Below are 14,823 nucleotides of genomic sequence, written 5' to 3'. Positions count from 1 at the left end.
AGGCTCTTTTTTCTTTCAAAATCATTTTGCTGTTGTTATTTTTTTTTTCATTTAAGTTTACATTTAAGCCCCCTTTTTGTGATCTCTACGGTTGGATATTCAGGTATTTTACTGTTATGTGTAACATCTAAAACAAAGAGGAGGAAAAAATTAAAGGCAGTGAATTCGGAAAGACGCCTTCGAACAGGAAGTTAAGGTAAACTCTCAAAGATGTTAGCAACATTCCTTCGTTCCTCCGGGCATTGAGATACGTCTTTCTTTCTCTTGCTCCTTCCTTCCTTAGCTGTTCATTTCCCTCTCTTTCTCTCCCTCTCTCGCTCTCTTTTCCCCTTGAGGAAAAATGTTCTTTTTTTAATATTTTTTTTTCCGGTGGAATGGCCAAAACAAACAAAAAAACCCAAACAAGCGACTGTGGAGGAAAGATGAAAGATTGTGAATTATTCACCATATGCTTCACACGTGGACATCTACCTTGGATTTCTCGCCAGTGCCTTTTCCTGTCTGCGGTTTTTGTTCTCGCCTCGCACACTGCCACATTTTTAGCGGAGCCCGTGGCTCGCCGGGAGGTACCCGGCCGGTTACAGCCTTAGCAGTAGGTGGCCCAGAGCCGTTCCTGAGATTGCGTTTGCACAACGAGGGCTCGAGTTTGTTTCTTTATATTTTTTTCTATTTTTGATTCGAAGCAATAGTAAAGCTGAGGTCCGATTTGGGCTGCGAGCCGCTGCCTGCTTGGTAAGATTTGGCAAATGAACACAAAAAAAAAAAAAAAAAGAAAATAAGAAAAAAAAAGGAAGAAAAAGAAAAAGGGAAAACGCTTCCACAGTCCTACATGGGTGTTTCACCATCATCAGCCACCACCATCATCATCATCAACCACAGAAAAGCACAACGTCCCCAAAGCAACGGATGGACACTTCCTCTATAGATCCAGCACATGGAGAGGGTGTGGGTGTGAGTGTGCTCGCCCCCCTAGAAAGGCAGCCAGGTCACTAGGGCGGCCCACAGAGCCGCCAGGAGCAGGGGCAAGGCGGGCGGGAGGAGGGACGGTGCCGCACCGCTGCCGCCTCCGCACAGTTCGAATAAGCTGCCTTGGAAATCGAGGTTTTTGGATTCCCGTCTCAATTTCTCCCAGAGGTCTGTCGCTCCTTCCTGGCAATCGGTGAGCGCTGTGAGGGTGCAGGCGTGGAAATCATCCCAGTACCTGCAGGAGGGGAGAGCAGCCGGCGTCAAAACAGGCACGCACCCACCTTCCCGGGGAGGGAACCCGCCCCTCCCGCCGGCGGAGCCCAGCCGGGCATGCCTAAAAAGGAGGCTGGACCGGCGGGGAGGAGCCGCTGGCTGAGCTTTCGGGAGTCCCCCCATCCCCAGCCCCGCCTTCGGTACCGGCCCGGTCAGGGTGCTGCGAAAATTGCTCTGCTGGGTCTCTGGCGGAGGGGACATCTCCCCCTCGGCTGTCAGAAGCCAGCCCAGCAGCCCGAGGGTTTCTCGTCACCGGTGGGAGCGGGCAGATTGGGGTGGGAAAGGCACACTCTCGGGTGGGGCGTGTAGAAACTCTCGGGGGAGCAGGGGGGGGGGGGGAAGGGAAGGTCCTAACTGCAGGAAAAGGTCAAGGAGAAAGAGTAAGAGAAGCAGGAAGGGTGGGAGAAGGAAGAAGGACCATCTTCCTCTTCTGGGCTCCTCGCACCAACCTGCACCAGGGCAGCGGGAGGGACCCTGATCCGTGGCTAGGGGTCTCTAGGCAGCGACGAGATTCGCTTTCCTAGGATAATTTCCAGCTATTCGCACTTTTTTTTTTTTTTTCCCAATTCCTTTCTTCACGGGGACAGGACCGGCGTTTGCCGCCGGGACGGCACCCGTCGTCCCGGAATAGGGAGGGTACTAGAGGATCTTTCCTCTCCGTATCTGGGTTATCGAAAATCATCCTGAATCTGCCCTCTGCCTTCTATTTCCCCCATGCCTCAAGGCAGACGTCTGTGAAACCGGGTCTTGATTTTCTTTCTTTTCCTTTTTCTTTTTTTCCAAAGTAGTCCTACTGCTTCTAATTTATGAACACTCTAAACTGGTTGTAGATTCCCAATGTTTGCTACATTTGTAATAAATAATGAGATACTGAGAAGCCAAAGTCTAAGAGTGTGCCTCTCCTGCAGTATTTCTGCTGTAATTGCATCTCCCAAAGGAAAATTAAATCTTTCACCGTCTTCCTGCAATACACATCCCGGCACGGGGCGAAGGCAATGGGATGGTGGGAGGTGGTGGGGAAAAGGGTCTTTCTTGGGAAAGAGGTACATTTTAGAGATCAGGATCATATCTGGTCTGGCATTGGACAGCAAAAGATATATCAATATGCTGTGTCCCTGAGTATTTATTTCTCTTGCAGAACACAAAGTAAACCGCAGCCCAGCATTTACAGCGAGGTGCCAGCTTTGTTGGATGTTTGACTCAGAAATCTCTAGGGAGGAAGAGAGAAATGTTACAGATTTTCCTTTCCTTTCCTTTCCTTTCCTTTCCTTTCCTTTCCTTTCCTTTCCTTTCCTTTCCTTTCCTTTCCTTTCCTTTCCTTTCCTTTCCTTTCCTTTCCTTTCCTTTCGCAAAATAAAACCCCAAAACTATTCCAAAGTTCTTTATGTGTAAAGATATTATCTCGTTTCTCGCTTCTAAATATTTTTTGTCTGGTTTTATTTTGTTTGATTAGGTTTTTTAAACGGGGGGATTGTGCACCGAAAAGCAGGGGAAACACCCTGCGATGCAACCGTTCATATTTTTGTTTATTTTGTGTGTGTGTGTATGTGGTTTGGTTTTGATTTTTTGTTGTTTTGTGGCGGTTTTTTTTTCCCTCCCAGACATATCGAAAATGCTCGTCTCTTCCTCCCTGTGCGGGACACGATTTTGCAAGGCGAGCTCTTTTTCTCCCTTTAATATTTTTGTTGGTGCTGCTGTTGTTGTTATTATTATTACTATTATTATTCCCCTTTATCGTTGTCCCTTCCTTCTTGTCCCCTCTTTGCCAGGAGCGGGGCGAAACTGGGGGCAAACGTGCTTTCCCAGGGGATAGAGGTGGCAGAAGAGAGCTGGCGCTGGGACGGCCGCCCCCCTGCTGCTGGGCGATTCATATCATGACTGGGCTCTTTCCTTTTTAATTACGTTTAGTTTTCCGAGGAGCCGCCTCCGCAGTGCCGGCTGTGCCCGGCCCGGGTGGGCAACCTCACACCGTCCTCTGCCTGCGGAGCTCGGGGCGAGCCCGGAGCCTGCCGGTGAGCGGGTGTCCCGCAGGCAGCAATAAGGAAAGGGATAAAGATCCCCGTGCACCTGATGTCAGCACCCCAGCGCAGGTCGGGGGAGAGGAAAGAATACGACAGACGAGATAAGCAGGGAAGGGAAAGAGAGAGAGAAAAAAACAACAAAAAAGCCCCCAAGAACAACAACAACAACAACAAAACAAAACAACAACAAAAAAAACCCCAAAAAACCAAGAAAACAAAGCAGCAAAAAAAACTACCTCAGATTCACGGAGGCAAAAAAAAAAAGGCATTGTAAAAAATTCCTCCAGAATTCGCTGTTCCCCAAGCCCGGCCCGTCCTCGTGGCAGTGAGCTTGGAGGGGCCCTGCAGCGGAGAATCCAGCCCCAAAGAGTAACTCCCGAGCTACTTGCGTTCCTTCCCTCCCTCCCGCCACCATCCAGCCTCGCCCCCCTTTGCCCAGTCCCGAGTGACCCCCATTCTTCCCCCGCGGCCCCGAAGGAGAGAGGAAAGACCTACGCGCAGATCGTTTGGAGATTTCTCTTGTCGTCCAGGTCCTGCGGGTAGTTGGCCATGTTATCGCCCAGCCGCAGCAAACAATCCGAGAAGCCCCTAAAGACCGCATCGCACCGCCCCGCCGCTCTCACCGCCTGCACCAGGTACGCTGCGGGGGCAGGGGCACAGGTCAGCACCGCCGCCCCCCGCTCGCCTCTTCCCTTCTCCTCCCCCCGCCCGCCCCCAGACCTTGCTAAAGGCGCGACCTGGGGCAGGAGAGGGGCGCTGGCACCGAGACGGGCTCGCCATCGGCCACTCGAGGAGGTGAGCCAGGGGCTTTTCGCCCTTTTCCTTTTTTAGAACGGAGGGTTCGGTGTCTGTGGATTAGCGGCGTTGATTTAATTAATATTTTTTCCCTTCCCCCTCCCCCCCTTTTTTTTTCCTTTGAGGGGAGAGGAGGAGGGGGGGTGAAGATGCGCAGCCTGCTTCCCCCCGGACTTGATCCTTTGTTAGAAAATTCCGCCATGAAGCGGCAGGAGCGTTTCTCCGTACGAACGCAGGCGCACGCACACGCTCCCTATTGCCCAGGTCGCTGGGCAAACACTGTGCAAGACGCAGCGGGAAAAAAAGTTAAATCAAAAATAATAATTAAAAAGTCACTAGAAAGAGCTGCGATGGAGACACGCAAAGACGAGACCGCGAAGTCACGCAGACAGCTGCGGAGGCGCCGGCCCGGCCGTGCCTGTGCTCGGAGCGGCGAGGCGGGAGCGGGCCGGGATGAGCCCCGGTCCCCCAAACCCGCTGCCCAGGCATCCCTCGGGATGGCTCTAATCAAGGGCATTCGGCTCAGTACAGCAGGAACCAACACAACCGCCTGCAAACGGGGGAAGAAAATGAGTTACGGGCTCCTCCTGCGTGCCCAAGAGGGCACTGCCCGGCACGGCCCGGCACAGCACTGCCCGGCACGGCACGGCACGGGACGCGGGACCCCGCTGTACGGCATCCCGCACATGCCCGCAGCCGCCCGGGCGGGGGTACCCGGGCACGGCGAGGGGCTGGCTCCCCGCCCGCGACGGGAGCTGGGAACACCGCGGTGTCCCTAGGCCTGGGGGATGTCGCTGCGGCCAGCGGGGGCGGGAAGGGGCTTCCCCCCTCCCTTGAGGAGGAGCCCCTTGCCGCCCACACCGTCGGGCGGGGGTCCCCTCCTGCGCTGTGTCCCCAGGGAATGGCTGTGACGGCGTGTGCGTGTGTTTCCTTGCCAGGTACAGGTTATAAAGCTAAATGGCTGACTCCAAAAGAGACTGTTTCAACCCAAAACCTCTTGCCGTTTGATTCATCGCTAACGACTTGGTGGCCACTCCCCTCTACACACACACACACACACACACACACACACACACACACACACCAGCACCAGCCGTCACATCAAACCCCCAGCAGGCTCCAGACATTGGCTACGACAGGAAAAAAAAAAAAAAAAAAAAGCCAGGCAAACAAATAGAGAAGAACGAAAACCATTCCGAGTGTAAAACCATGTCCTATAAAACCCGCGCCATCTCGTTCCAGCAGCTACAGCCGAGGGCGAGTTGCCACGAATTTCTGCAAAAAAAGTGTGTCGGGCCGTGCTGAAATTCCGGGGTTCGAAGAGGAGCCCTGCCCCAAGCTGGGGCCGGGGTGTGTGTGTGTGCGGGGAGGGGGTGCGGGTCGCGTTTGGGACCGGTGATGAGTTCAGCATCCCTCCCGCCCGCGGGGCAGCCTGGCCCTGTCTGCCGGCGCCGCTGCCTCCGCACAGGGTATCCCCGGTCCAAAGCCCCCTAACCCGCCAATAAATTAAAAATAAATAAATAAATAAATAAATAAATAAAAGGGGGGAAAAAAAGGCAAAAACCCGAAAGCGGATAGACACGGTTCCTGTCTGGTTCAAGGACAACGGGATTTCTCATGGACTAGGTCTCTTGTGCCTTGCCGTTGCCACGACCTTCCACACCGCCCATTCAAAGATAACAGTGTGCAGCGATGTGCAATGCAGCAGGACCGCAGGAGCCCTCCGTGACGGACTGGGCCCACTCCCGAAACCCATTCCCCGTTCTCCCAGTCCTGCGACTGCCCCATCCCTCCTGTCCCTTCCGCGGCGGCTTAGCTCACACCACCCCCACCTCGGTCACCTCCCAAAATGTCAGGGATTTCGGACAGCTCTAATCTCCTGCGCCGAAATAAATGAATAAATGAATAAATGAATAAATAAATAAATAAATCCTCCTCCTCGTCGCCTCCCTTTTTTTTTTTTTTTTTTTTTTTTTAATCCCGGTGCATAGACATTTTGGGAACAAGCCGAGCATCCATTTCACACGAGCGTTTACCGGGGACGGGGCAAAGCCAGCGGCTCTTTGCAAATCCCGCATCGACAACCAGAAGCTGATTCCGGGGGTGGGGAGGTGTAGAGGAGGTGGGGGGAAGGTTATCCGAAACCCGAAATACCGAAGGAGGAGCAGAGAGGAGAAAAGCCCTCCACGAGCTTCAAAGCCGTCCCCTTCCAGGGCACCGCAAAGCCACCGCACCGCCACCATCCCCGCGGTGTGCAGCAGAATTTGGGGGTAACTTTCCAAATGACTGCTCATGCTCGCGCCAGCCCGGGAACAGCATTTCCCAGCGACTCTAGCTGCAGCTTGAAATTTCAGTAAAATCCATCCTCGGCTGAACCAAATAAACACAAAAGAAAGAAAACCTTTTTCCTCCTCCAAAAGAATGAACGAACACACAAACAAAAACTGCAAGGTTTGAAATTTAGGATAACATCCAAATAAAGCCTTTCCCCTTCCTTCTCTGACAGTACCAAAACTGGCCTTCTGAAGAGTTCATCCTTATTTAAAATGGAATGGTAATACGAATGTAGGGGTTTGCATCATTTAACCACATCTCTCAGAGGTCAACATTTCGTTGCACTATTTCTTCTCTCCCCCCGCGTTTTTTTTTAGATGAGGAAACGTTCAAGACATTTTGCCTCCTTTTCTAATTCTCCCCTCCCTTCCTCCCCCCCCCCCCCCCCCCCTTTTTCCTTTGGTACCCATAAAATGCTGCAGAGGTTTTCTGGAGAGGAGTGTGACCGAGCAAAAGCATCTCTAAATAGGAATGCCGAGTTTTTTTGTTTCCTTTTCTTTTCTTTTTTTTTAAAATTGTATCAGAATTCCTTTGCAGGAAAATATTTTCAAAGGGGTCTTCACACCTGACAGTCTAGATAATAAAAGACGTGCTTTAAATCCCTTCCTTAAAACCCAGTTTTGGATCATGCTCGGGAATCTACATATCCAGTAAATAATCTTTAAAATTTGCTTATGTAGGACAAAAAGTGGTCGGTAACTTGGAGATTGTTTAACGCCCATAACTAAAAAAAAAAAAAATAGAAAAAAAATCAGAAAAGAAACGTACAAAACGAACCCGAGAGCAAACCAACAAAAGCAACCAGCGAAAACCCCAAGATATTGAACAAAAGCAGCAACAAGCACACAAAATACACACCGGCATGGAAAGAAATATGTTCTGTTTTAAGTAACAGCATAGGTAGAATTTTTTGGACCTGCTCAATTTTTGACAGGTCTTCTCCAAGCACAAAATTAATGATTGGGCGGTGGGACTCCGCGATTTTTTAAAGTAATTTTTTATTTGTTTAATTGCCGCATTCGAGGTGATTATTTCTTTTAGTTTAGTGATGGGTTTTCTTTGCCTTTAAGATGCTCTGCAAATGGGAAAACGTTCTGGTTCCCAAAGGGAGACCTTCTCTTGTCCCCCTGATTTTCTGCAAAAAAACTTTCAAGCTAGATCTCTGGCGAGACATTTTGTGCCGGTTCTTATTTCTCTGTCCCTCGGGGAGAGGAGAAGAATTTCTTAGCACTGAAGGCACCACATTGTAAGTGGAAGGGAACCAAGGATATCCGAAAACCAGATACAAACGCGACCGTTCGTGGGGACCGAGAGAAAAGGAGGGAAAAGAAGGAAGAAGAGGCGGAGGGGAATTAAAAAGCGGAGTATGAGGGAGCATGCACCGCTTTAGGAAAACGAAAACCAAAAGTGGTTCAGGAGAAGTCAGAAGCCGGCTCCCTTTCCTGCAGGGCTCCCCTGCCTTGACAGCGTGCCGGAACGCGAAGCCGCCGCCGCGGGATCGCGGGGAGCGGAGAGCGGGGTCCCGCCGCCGCCGCCCCGCACCGCCCCGCACCGCGCGGGTTATCCCGACGTTCCGCTCCTGCATGCATCGGCCGGGCCGGGGTGCGCGCAGCTTGACACGGAATTTGGCAGTCCACTTACCTATCTGTACAGCAAGGATCAGAGAAATATAACTGCCGTTCAACTTAAGTCCCATCCTACATTTAGTAAAACCATTTGCGGCTGCAGATCTTTAAATAGTTACTTTGGAGAACGTGGGGGAAAGCTGAAAAATAGACATTGCCAACAAGTTCCGAGCAGCGGAGGACTTTGCAGACAAGGGGGGGGAGACAAGAGGAGAAGGAGAGGAAGAGGGAGGCAGCGGGAGAGGGCGAGGAAGGCTGGCTGGGAATGGTTCGCTCCATTAGGAGGGGGCGGAGGAAGTACAGCCTCACGCCCACCACCGGCCCTGACGTGGGGGGATGACACCGGCCTGGTTTCCCCCCCCCCTTTTTTTTTTTTTTTAATAAATGAGCACCTTGGAAGAGGAGCGCCATTTATAGGCATCACGGGCTGGATTTACCCGCACTCCCCGTGTCCCCCCCGCCCCATAAATCGCCGAGAAACTCCCCCCCCCTCCCCGCGTTCCTCCTGCCCCGTGTGGCGGCGGTGGGGGCGGCAGCCGGGACCGTCCCCCCGGGGAGGGAGCGCTGCGGGGGCGGGAGGGGACACACAGACACAGACACACACAGACACACACAGACACACAGACACACACACAGAGACACGCGCACAGAGAGCCGCCCCCCGGGGGTGGGGATAGCACGGCAGAACCCCCCGCCCCCGGGGCCGCCCCGTCGGGGCTGCTCGGCCCGGCCCCCGCGCTGCGCAGCGGGCAGGGGGACAGGGACGTGCGGGGGTCCCCTCCCCCTGCCCGCCCCTCCCCCACCATGACGTCACCCTCGGGCTGAGGTCCGGGGGGAGCGGGGAAGGAGGGGGGCTGGTCTCTCCCGGCCTTTCCTGCCGGTGCTCAGTCCCGGCGGCAGCAGCCGGGCGGTGACACCGCAGAGGGTGGAGTGGCGAAAGGGGTCACGCGTGGAACAGCCCCGGTGGGGCTGCCCTGCTCTGGGACCTGCCCTCGCACCCCATCCTCTGGGACAAGCTACAGGTGTGATGGGGCTGGGTGGAAGGCATGGGGCCGTCCGAGCCTCCGATGAGCCCAGCCGGGGATAAGGCTTGTTCTGGGGTACTCCCAAGCACCCTCCCTGGACCGTCCTCAAGGCCATCCTTTCCAGCAGCACGAGAGGGACCTCAAGGTGCCACATGGGCTTCTCCCAGCGCTAAGTAATCAGACAAAATCCCTAAAGCCTTCTCCCGTGGATCTTTCACTGCACAGTTTTCCCCCGGGCCCAGCTCAGTCCTGACCTTCACCACCCATCTGTGCATCTCCAGGAGCCAAAGGGGGGCTCGTCAGAATGAGAATTATTGTTGGCTTCCATTCCTCCTCTGAATGACAGAGGGACAGCAGCTGCCAGGCTGGGTACCCACGACTCCCATAGGCTGCAAATGCTTGAAGCCCACCTGGCAAGGAGAGGGATTGCAGGGGTTAAATGACAGTGCAACTGGGAGTAAAGAAACTGGAGAGCAAGAGGGAAAGCTTCCTTGCTGAGAGCTCCATTCACAAAACAGTGCTGGTGAGTGCCACTACCTCTTCAGGTCTACCTAATGTGTGCAGTGGCAGCCTGCATCTGCGTCTCCTCAAAGCCATCATGAACCCCCAAGCTCTATTTCTCCAACTCAAAGGCAAGGGTAATTTTGGGTAACTACGCCAGCCATCAGCTGGGCCCTGCAGTTGAAAAATGCTGGCTTGACACCTCTGTACCTTCCCATAATTTCTTTTTGTTCCACCTTTCCTTCCTATTTATAGATTTCCACTATGGACAGAGAGAGGAATTAGAGGACAGAGCTGGCTGAAAACTAATCTGAGGAATTAAAAAAATAAAAGGATTAATTTTCAGCCAGCTCTCAGAGCCAGCTCAGCACATGGGCACATGGTAGTGAATGAAGTGCAAGGCACAGACCATGGGGCTGTGTCCCCTGGCAGCTTGCCCTTCCATTCATTCCACCATAAAGATGCAGCCCAGAGTAGGGTTGTCTTTTACACCTTCCTGAAGACATTGTCAATGTCAAGGAAGTGAAGGTTAAGCTTTGCACTGTGCACAAAGTTCTTCAAAGCAGCAAAAGTTTTGAGTTCAAGATTAAGCTAAGGCAAAACACTTTTACCCAGCTTTTTGCTGCTGTGGTGATGAGGGATTTTATAATGCATAGGAGATATTGAAGCAGTTATCAAAATGTGGAACTCTGTCCTTTTCTCCAGAGGGATGGGTTAGATAGCCCAAAAGACCTTTTATACCTCACAGTGGGTGCATTATCAGCACAAAAAAGGAAGAGGATGAAAGGAGTGTGGATTGAGCTACATGGGTATAAACATTGGACTTGCCAGTTCTTGGCCAGTTGTGGCTGTGTTTGCTGTTATGAAGGACAAAACACCTTTGCAGGAGCACCAGATCACAGAGGCTGCAGCAAGAGAGATCTTTAATTTCACTTCTCTGCCCTACTGATAACTGTATTGGTTTGGTGGTTTATTATTTCTTATCGATTTATATACATATCTTCTATTCTCCTATGGTTTTGTCTGCCTTTTTTTTCTTGCTTTTTTTTTTTTTTTCCCCCTGAGGCTAGAGCTTCAGGTTAAAGGTTGGGCTGGCTCCAAGAAGCTTGGGTTGAATATTACACTCTGCAAATCTGCTTTGGAATGAACTATGGGGTAGTTTCCATTGCACAATCAGGAAGAGTTTAATATCTGGCTTTTGATATGTCCATCACTGCTGAAATGACTGTAGCCTCTGGCAGTCTGGCCACAAATCTCATAAGAACAGGCATTTCTAGGGGATTTCTGGCCAAGTAACAACAAAAAGAGATCTTACAGCTAGAGGCATCAATTACAGAGGAGAAAAGGGTCTGGCCAAATTCCTCTAAATGTTCTTGACTTTTGGGGCAGTCCAGATCTGTCTGAAATTCAAGCTTGACTCCAGTCTTACCACCTTCCCTGCCCCAGGAAGGTGCCCACTGCACTATAGATTCTGAACAAAAGCCAGCGGTTTCTGCCCATCTCAAATAGCAGCACTCTCAGCTCTATTGGAGCCGGGGAGCAGGATGAAGTGGGGACAGTTGTTTATCAGACTGCCCTTTGTTTTTTCTTTATTTTTTTTCCCCAACCTGACATTAGAAGGTGTCATGTTTTAGAAGGTGCTTGAATATCAGCCCATCTCTAAGAGACATCAGTCTGTGATTAAGGAGAGGAGCGTCCCACGGTGCCCTGCTCGGTTCCCGTTAGGACAATTTGCTCACCAGCACGATTTTGCCCTTATTTTTAAGAAAAACCTCTCCACCCTGGCAGCAGCAGCCTCATGCTCCACTTATTAGGGTTGGCTGCCGTGTCATGCCGTGGTGGAGGCAGACGGACAGAGCCCACGGCTGCTGGCCAGATATAGCTCTGCCAGAGATAGCGACAGGCACTCCACATAGCCGTGGGCTGCTCCGTGTGCCCCAGGGGCTGCCTGGATACTGGGGCAGGCAGCCCTGTGCTGCTGCTGCCAGGCACAGAGCAGTGTGCTGGGCAGATGATTTAATTCCAGGTTAGCTCCATCGAAATCATCTACCACAAGGGGACCCACCACGTTTAGGAGATGTGTTTTCTCATTTAGTTTTTGGCTTGCTGACTGTCATGGCTGAAACTCAAAAGAGGCAGCCGGCTCAAGGTAACAGAGAGATGCTTTCCCCAGCAAAGCTGCCTGTATCCCCACAAATTCTTTTTCCCTTCATCCCTTTTTTAAAATGCAAAATATCTCTTCAAACAGCTCACGCCATGGGCTTCTTATTTCATGTTTTCAGGCTAGTAATGGGGATAAAAACTAAATCTTTGGCACTGTCAGTCAGAGACTGATTTATTCTAAGCGTCGTCTCAGGTTGAAGGGGAGGGTCCAGCGATCACGGTGATATTTAAGAAGTCCCTCCCGTGGGTGTTGGGCAATGTATTCGCTGTTAGCTCATCCTGCAGTAACATCGCCTCTACCAGGAGGTGATCGCCTGCTTTTTCTCTCCCTCACCGTCAGCCAGAGACCTGGCCCTGGAGAAGCTGATGGAAACAGGAACCAGTGGCTTGTGCCCCTGCACCCTCCTGCCTCGTGGGTCTCCTGAGAAGGAGGGATGGACTGACTGGCAGCCTTACAGTCCTGCAGAGGTGGCTGTCCTTGCTCCTGTTGTGGCTGCCAGTCCTCAGCTGCTACCTTCCCTAGAGCAAGGTGGCCAGCCAGAAAAATACATGCAAATATCAAATCCTGCTGATAAATGAATAGTGTTCAAAGTATGATCCTCCAAGATTATATTTAAGCAGAAAAATGATGAGAACACACTGAAAATGTGACAGGTAGGATTAAAGAAACACCTCTCACTAACAGCCAGACGTCTAAAGGGTTTTTTTGGGTGGTCTTGTTCATTAGATACCTGGCTTCATTACTGGCTGGATGTGTCTGACTTCAGCTAAGCATAAAAAAGTTATGCACCAGAACTTGCCCCACATCTCTCTAGAAACTAGTACTAAAATGGCACTTATCATTCACCATGAAAATCATTGTCATTTCATGCTTGTCAAAATATATTTCTGAAATGTGAACTGTTGCTCTGGTTTAAAATACAAAATTGGGGAAGAAAATAGTATATGGCTGAGTGGATGTAAAAGGGATATTATTGCTTGATACCAAATCTTTAAAAAAATGAAAAATGCTGGTTGAGGTATTTGTAACTATTTGAGACATTAAAAAATGATCTGATATAAACTTAGAAAGTGATTAGAATAATGGAAACTTCAGACCCAGCTTCTGTGATTTTCAAAGGGGAATTCCAGAATGCCAGACTCCTCTATGTTCATTTGAAAAGCTCAGTCTCTGTGTTCATTCTCCAATACTTTCTTTAAAAAAGCAGTCTTCAAAAAGCAAGGCATCACTTGACCATGATCAGCTTGTGCCAGCCAATCCAGTAGGGAAAGCACTATCTATTACAGAAAGAGCAGTGTTTGCATTTAACTACACTCCTCTGGGATATATTTTTAGGAGGGTGCCTGTGCATGCACTCAAAATGTTGCTTATTAGCATGACCCCTTTATGTTTGATTGTGGCACTGGCTCTGCTGCTGAGCCCAGGCGTGCTGAGGGGAGGCATGAGAGCCTGCGCTTCCCTAGCCAGATGGAGTTCACACCCACTACAATTATGTTTGCAACACATGATTTGCTTAAGGTGCCTGTGGATGTTTCAAAAGAGAGGGGTGGTTTCAGTAAAGCAGTCTCAGAAGAAAAGCAGTATCATCTCTTGGCATCCTTACCACTGAAATTTTCCTTCAAGAAGCAGAAGCCTAAAGCCAATCTTTGTTGTTTTTTTTTTTTTAATTTTGATCACAAGTGTAATGAACTTTTGATTATAGGCTAGAGGGAGGTATATAGACTTGGAAAATGGCTGTGTAAAGGCCTTTATGGGTGGATTTCCCACCATCCAAAATTACTATTGTCACACAATAGGGAACCATAGGACAACTCAGGTTGGAAGAGACCTCCAGAGATCATCTGATCCAATCTTAGATGGAAAAGGGAGTCTAGATGAGATTATCTAGCACACTGTCCAGTCGTGTCTTGGAAACCTCCAGTGCTGGGGAGTCCACCCCATCCTTTTGGAGATTGTTCCAGTGACTGCTTCCTTATGGTGAAATCCACACCACGTAAGGAATCAGAAGGTTTGTAATGAGCCATGACAGAGCTGTTGCTCACTCTCTGACATCCTTAACAGACACCTTGGCCCAGACACTTGTCATCCTGAGTGCCTGGTAATAACCTTGAATGTAGTCTCATGGCATTAAGATAATTTCAGCTTCTCTGGTTGCAAATACCATCAACCAAATTCTGGATCTTGGTTCAGAACCAAACTTCAGTTCCGGAGTAAACAGCGCCATTGTCAGAACAAAAACTGGGTGCATAAAGCCAATATCCTCAATATGCATCAATAACTAGTATTAAAATTTGCTGACACGTGAACATTTCCTGCTTCCACGGACATTGGCAGCACAACTTCTATTGACCACAGTGAGATGGGATGTACCTCAGTGGGGTGATATTCTGATTCAAGTGTTTCTGCCATTGATTTATAGAGTATCTACTGCCACAGCAGCTATTAACCTTCAGTTACAGTAGGACTTCAATAACTGAAATACCACTCTGAGTTTTCCTTGTAACAGTCAATATGATTTGTTCTAGAAAAAGCCATAAATATATATTTAAAGAACCAACCTTATCAGATTTCCAGCTATCATAGGAAGATACTGCTTCAACATCTTTCTTCATCAGTTCTTAGTCACAAAATCCAAATTTCAGGGGAACTTGTGGCTTTAGGGAGCAGGAAACCTATGTGTTAATTAATTGTGGGCTGATGAGAACATTGCTAGGACAGATGTTCAGTCACTCACACGGGCATTGCAAGAACTTCAAGTGAGATCTCACTTTCCTAGGAAGGATAAAATCATGGAGGAAAAATGTATACAGAGGTGAGAAGGGCTCTATGACAAGTAAACACATTATGGGTCTGTACACACATCCGCAGTCTGATTTGCAAAGATGCTGAGAACAGGCAACTTCTTCACCTCCTTCTCTACTATTAGCTTCAGGAACCTATTTATGACACTGGAAACTGGGAAAGGTCAGAGATAAGTCCTGCGAATCTGAGTAGAAAGCTTCTTCCTGATGTGAGCTGCAAACTGATTTCTCAAAAGCATGGTTTGAGCAGAGAAGTTTACATTCATTAAAAAAAGTCTTTCTTCAGAACCTGCATTTGGGCCACATTTGTTTTGTGCA

General features: G+C 49.9%; 1 protein-coding gene across 1 annotated transcript; it reads right to left on the bottom strand.

Moving 5' to 3' along the window:
• Positions 1 to 448: 448 nt before the first annotated feature.
• On the bottom strand, positions 449 to 8,157 carry NRN1 (neuritin 1). The gene is made up of 3 exons (XM_062499177.1): positions 8,031 to 8,157; positions 3,756 to 3,900; positions 449 to 1,201 (listed from the first exon to the last, which is right to left on the bottom strand). Exons 1-3 carry the CDS (start codon positions 8,083 to 8,085, stop codon positions 970 to 972), a joined length of 432 nt encoding a protein of 143 aa, XP_062355161.1. The 5' UTR covers positions 8,086 to 8,157; the 3' UTR covers positions 449 to 969.
• Between the last annotated feature and the right edge of the window lie 6,666 nt (positions 8,158 to 14,823).

This window comes from Cinclus cinclus, chromosome 1, assembly GCF_963662255.1.
Source record: "Cinclus cinclus chromosome 1, bCinCin1.1, whole genome shotgun sequence".
Lineage (NCBI taxonomy): Eukaryota > Metazoa > Chordata > Aves > Passeriformes > Cinclidae > Cinclus > Cinclus cinclus.
This window is presented reverse-complemented; position numbering and strand designations above follow the sequence as displayed.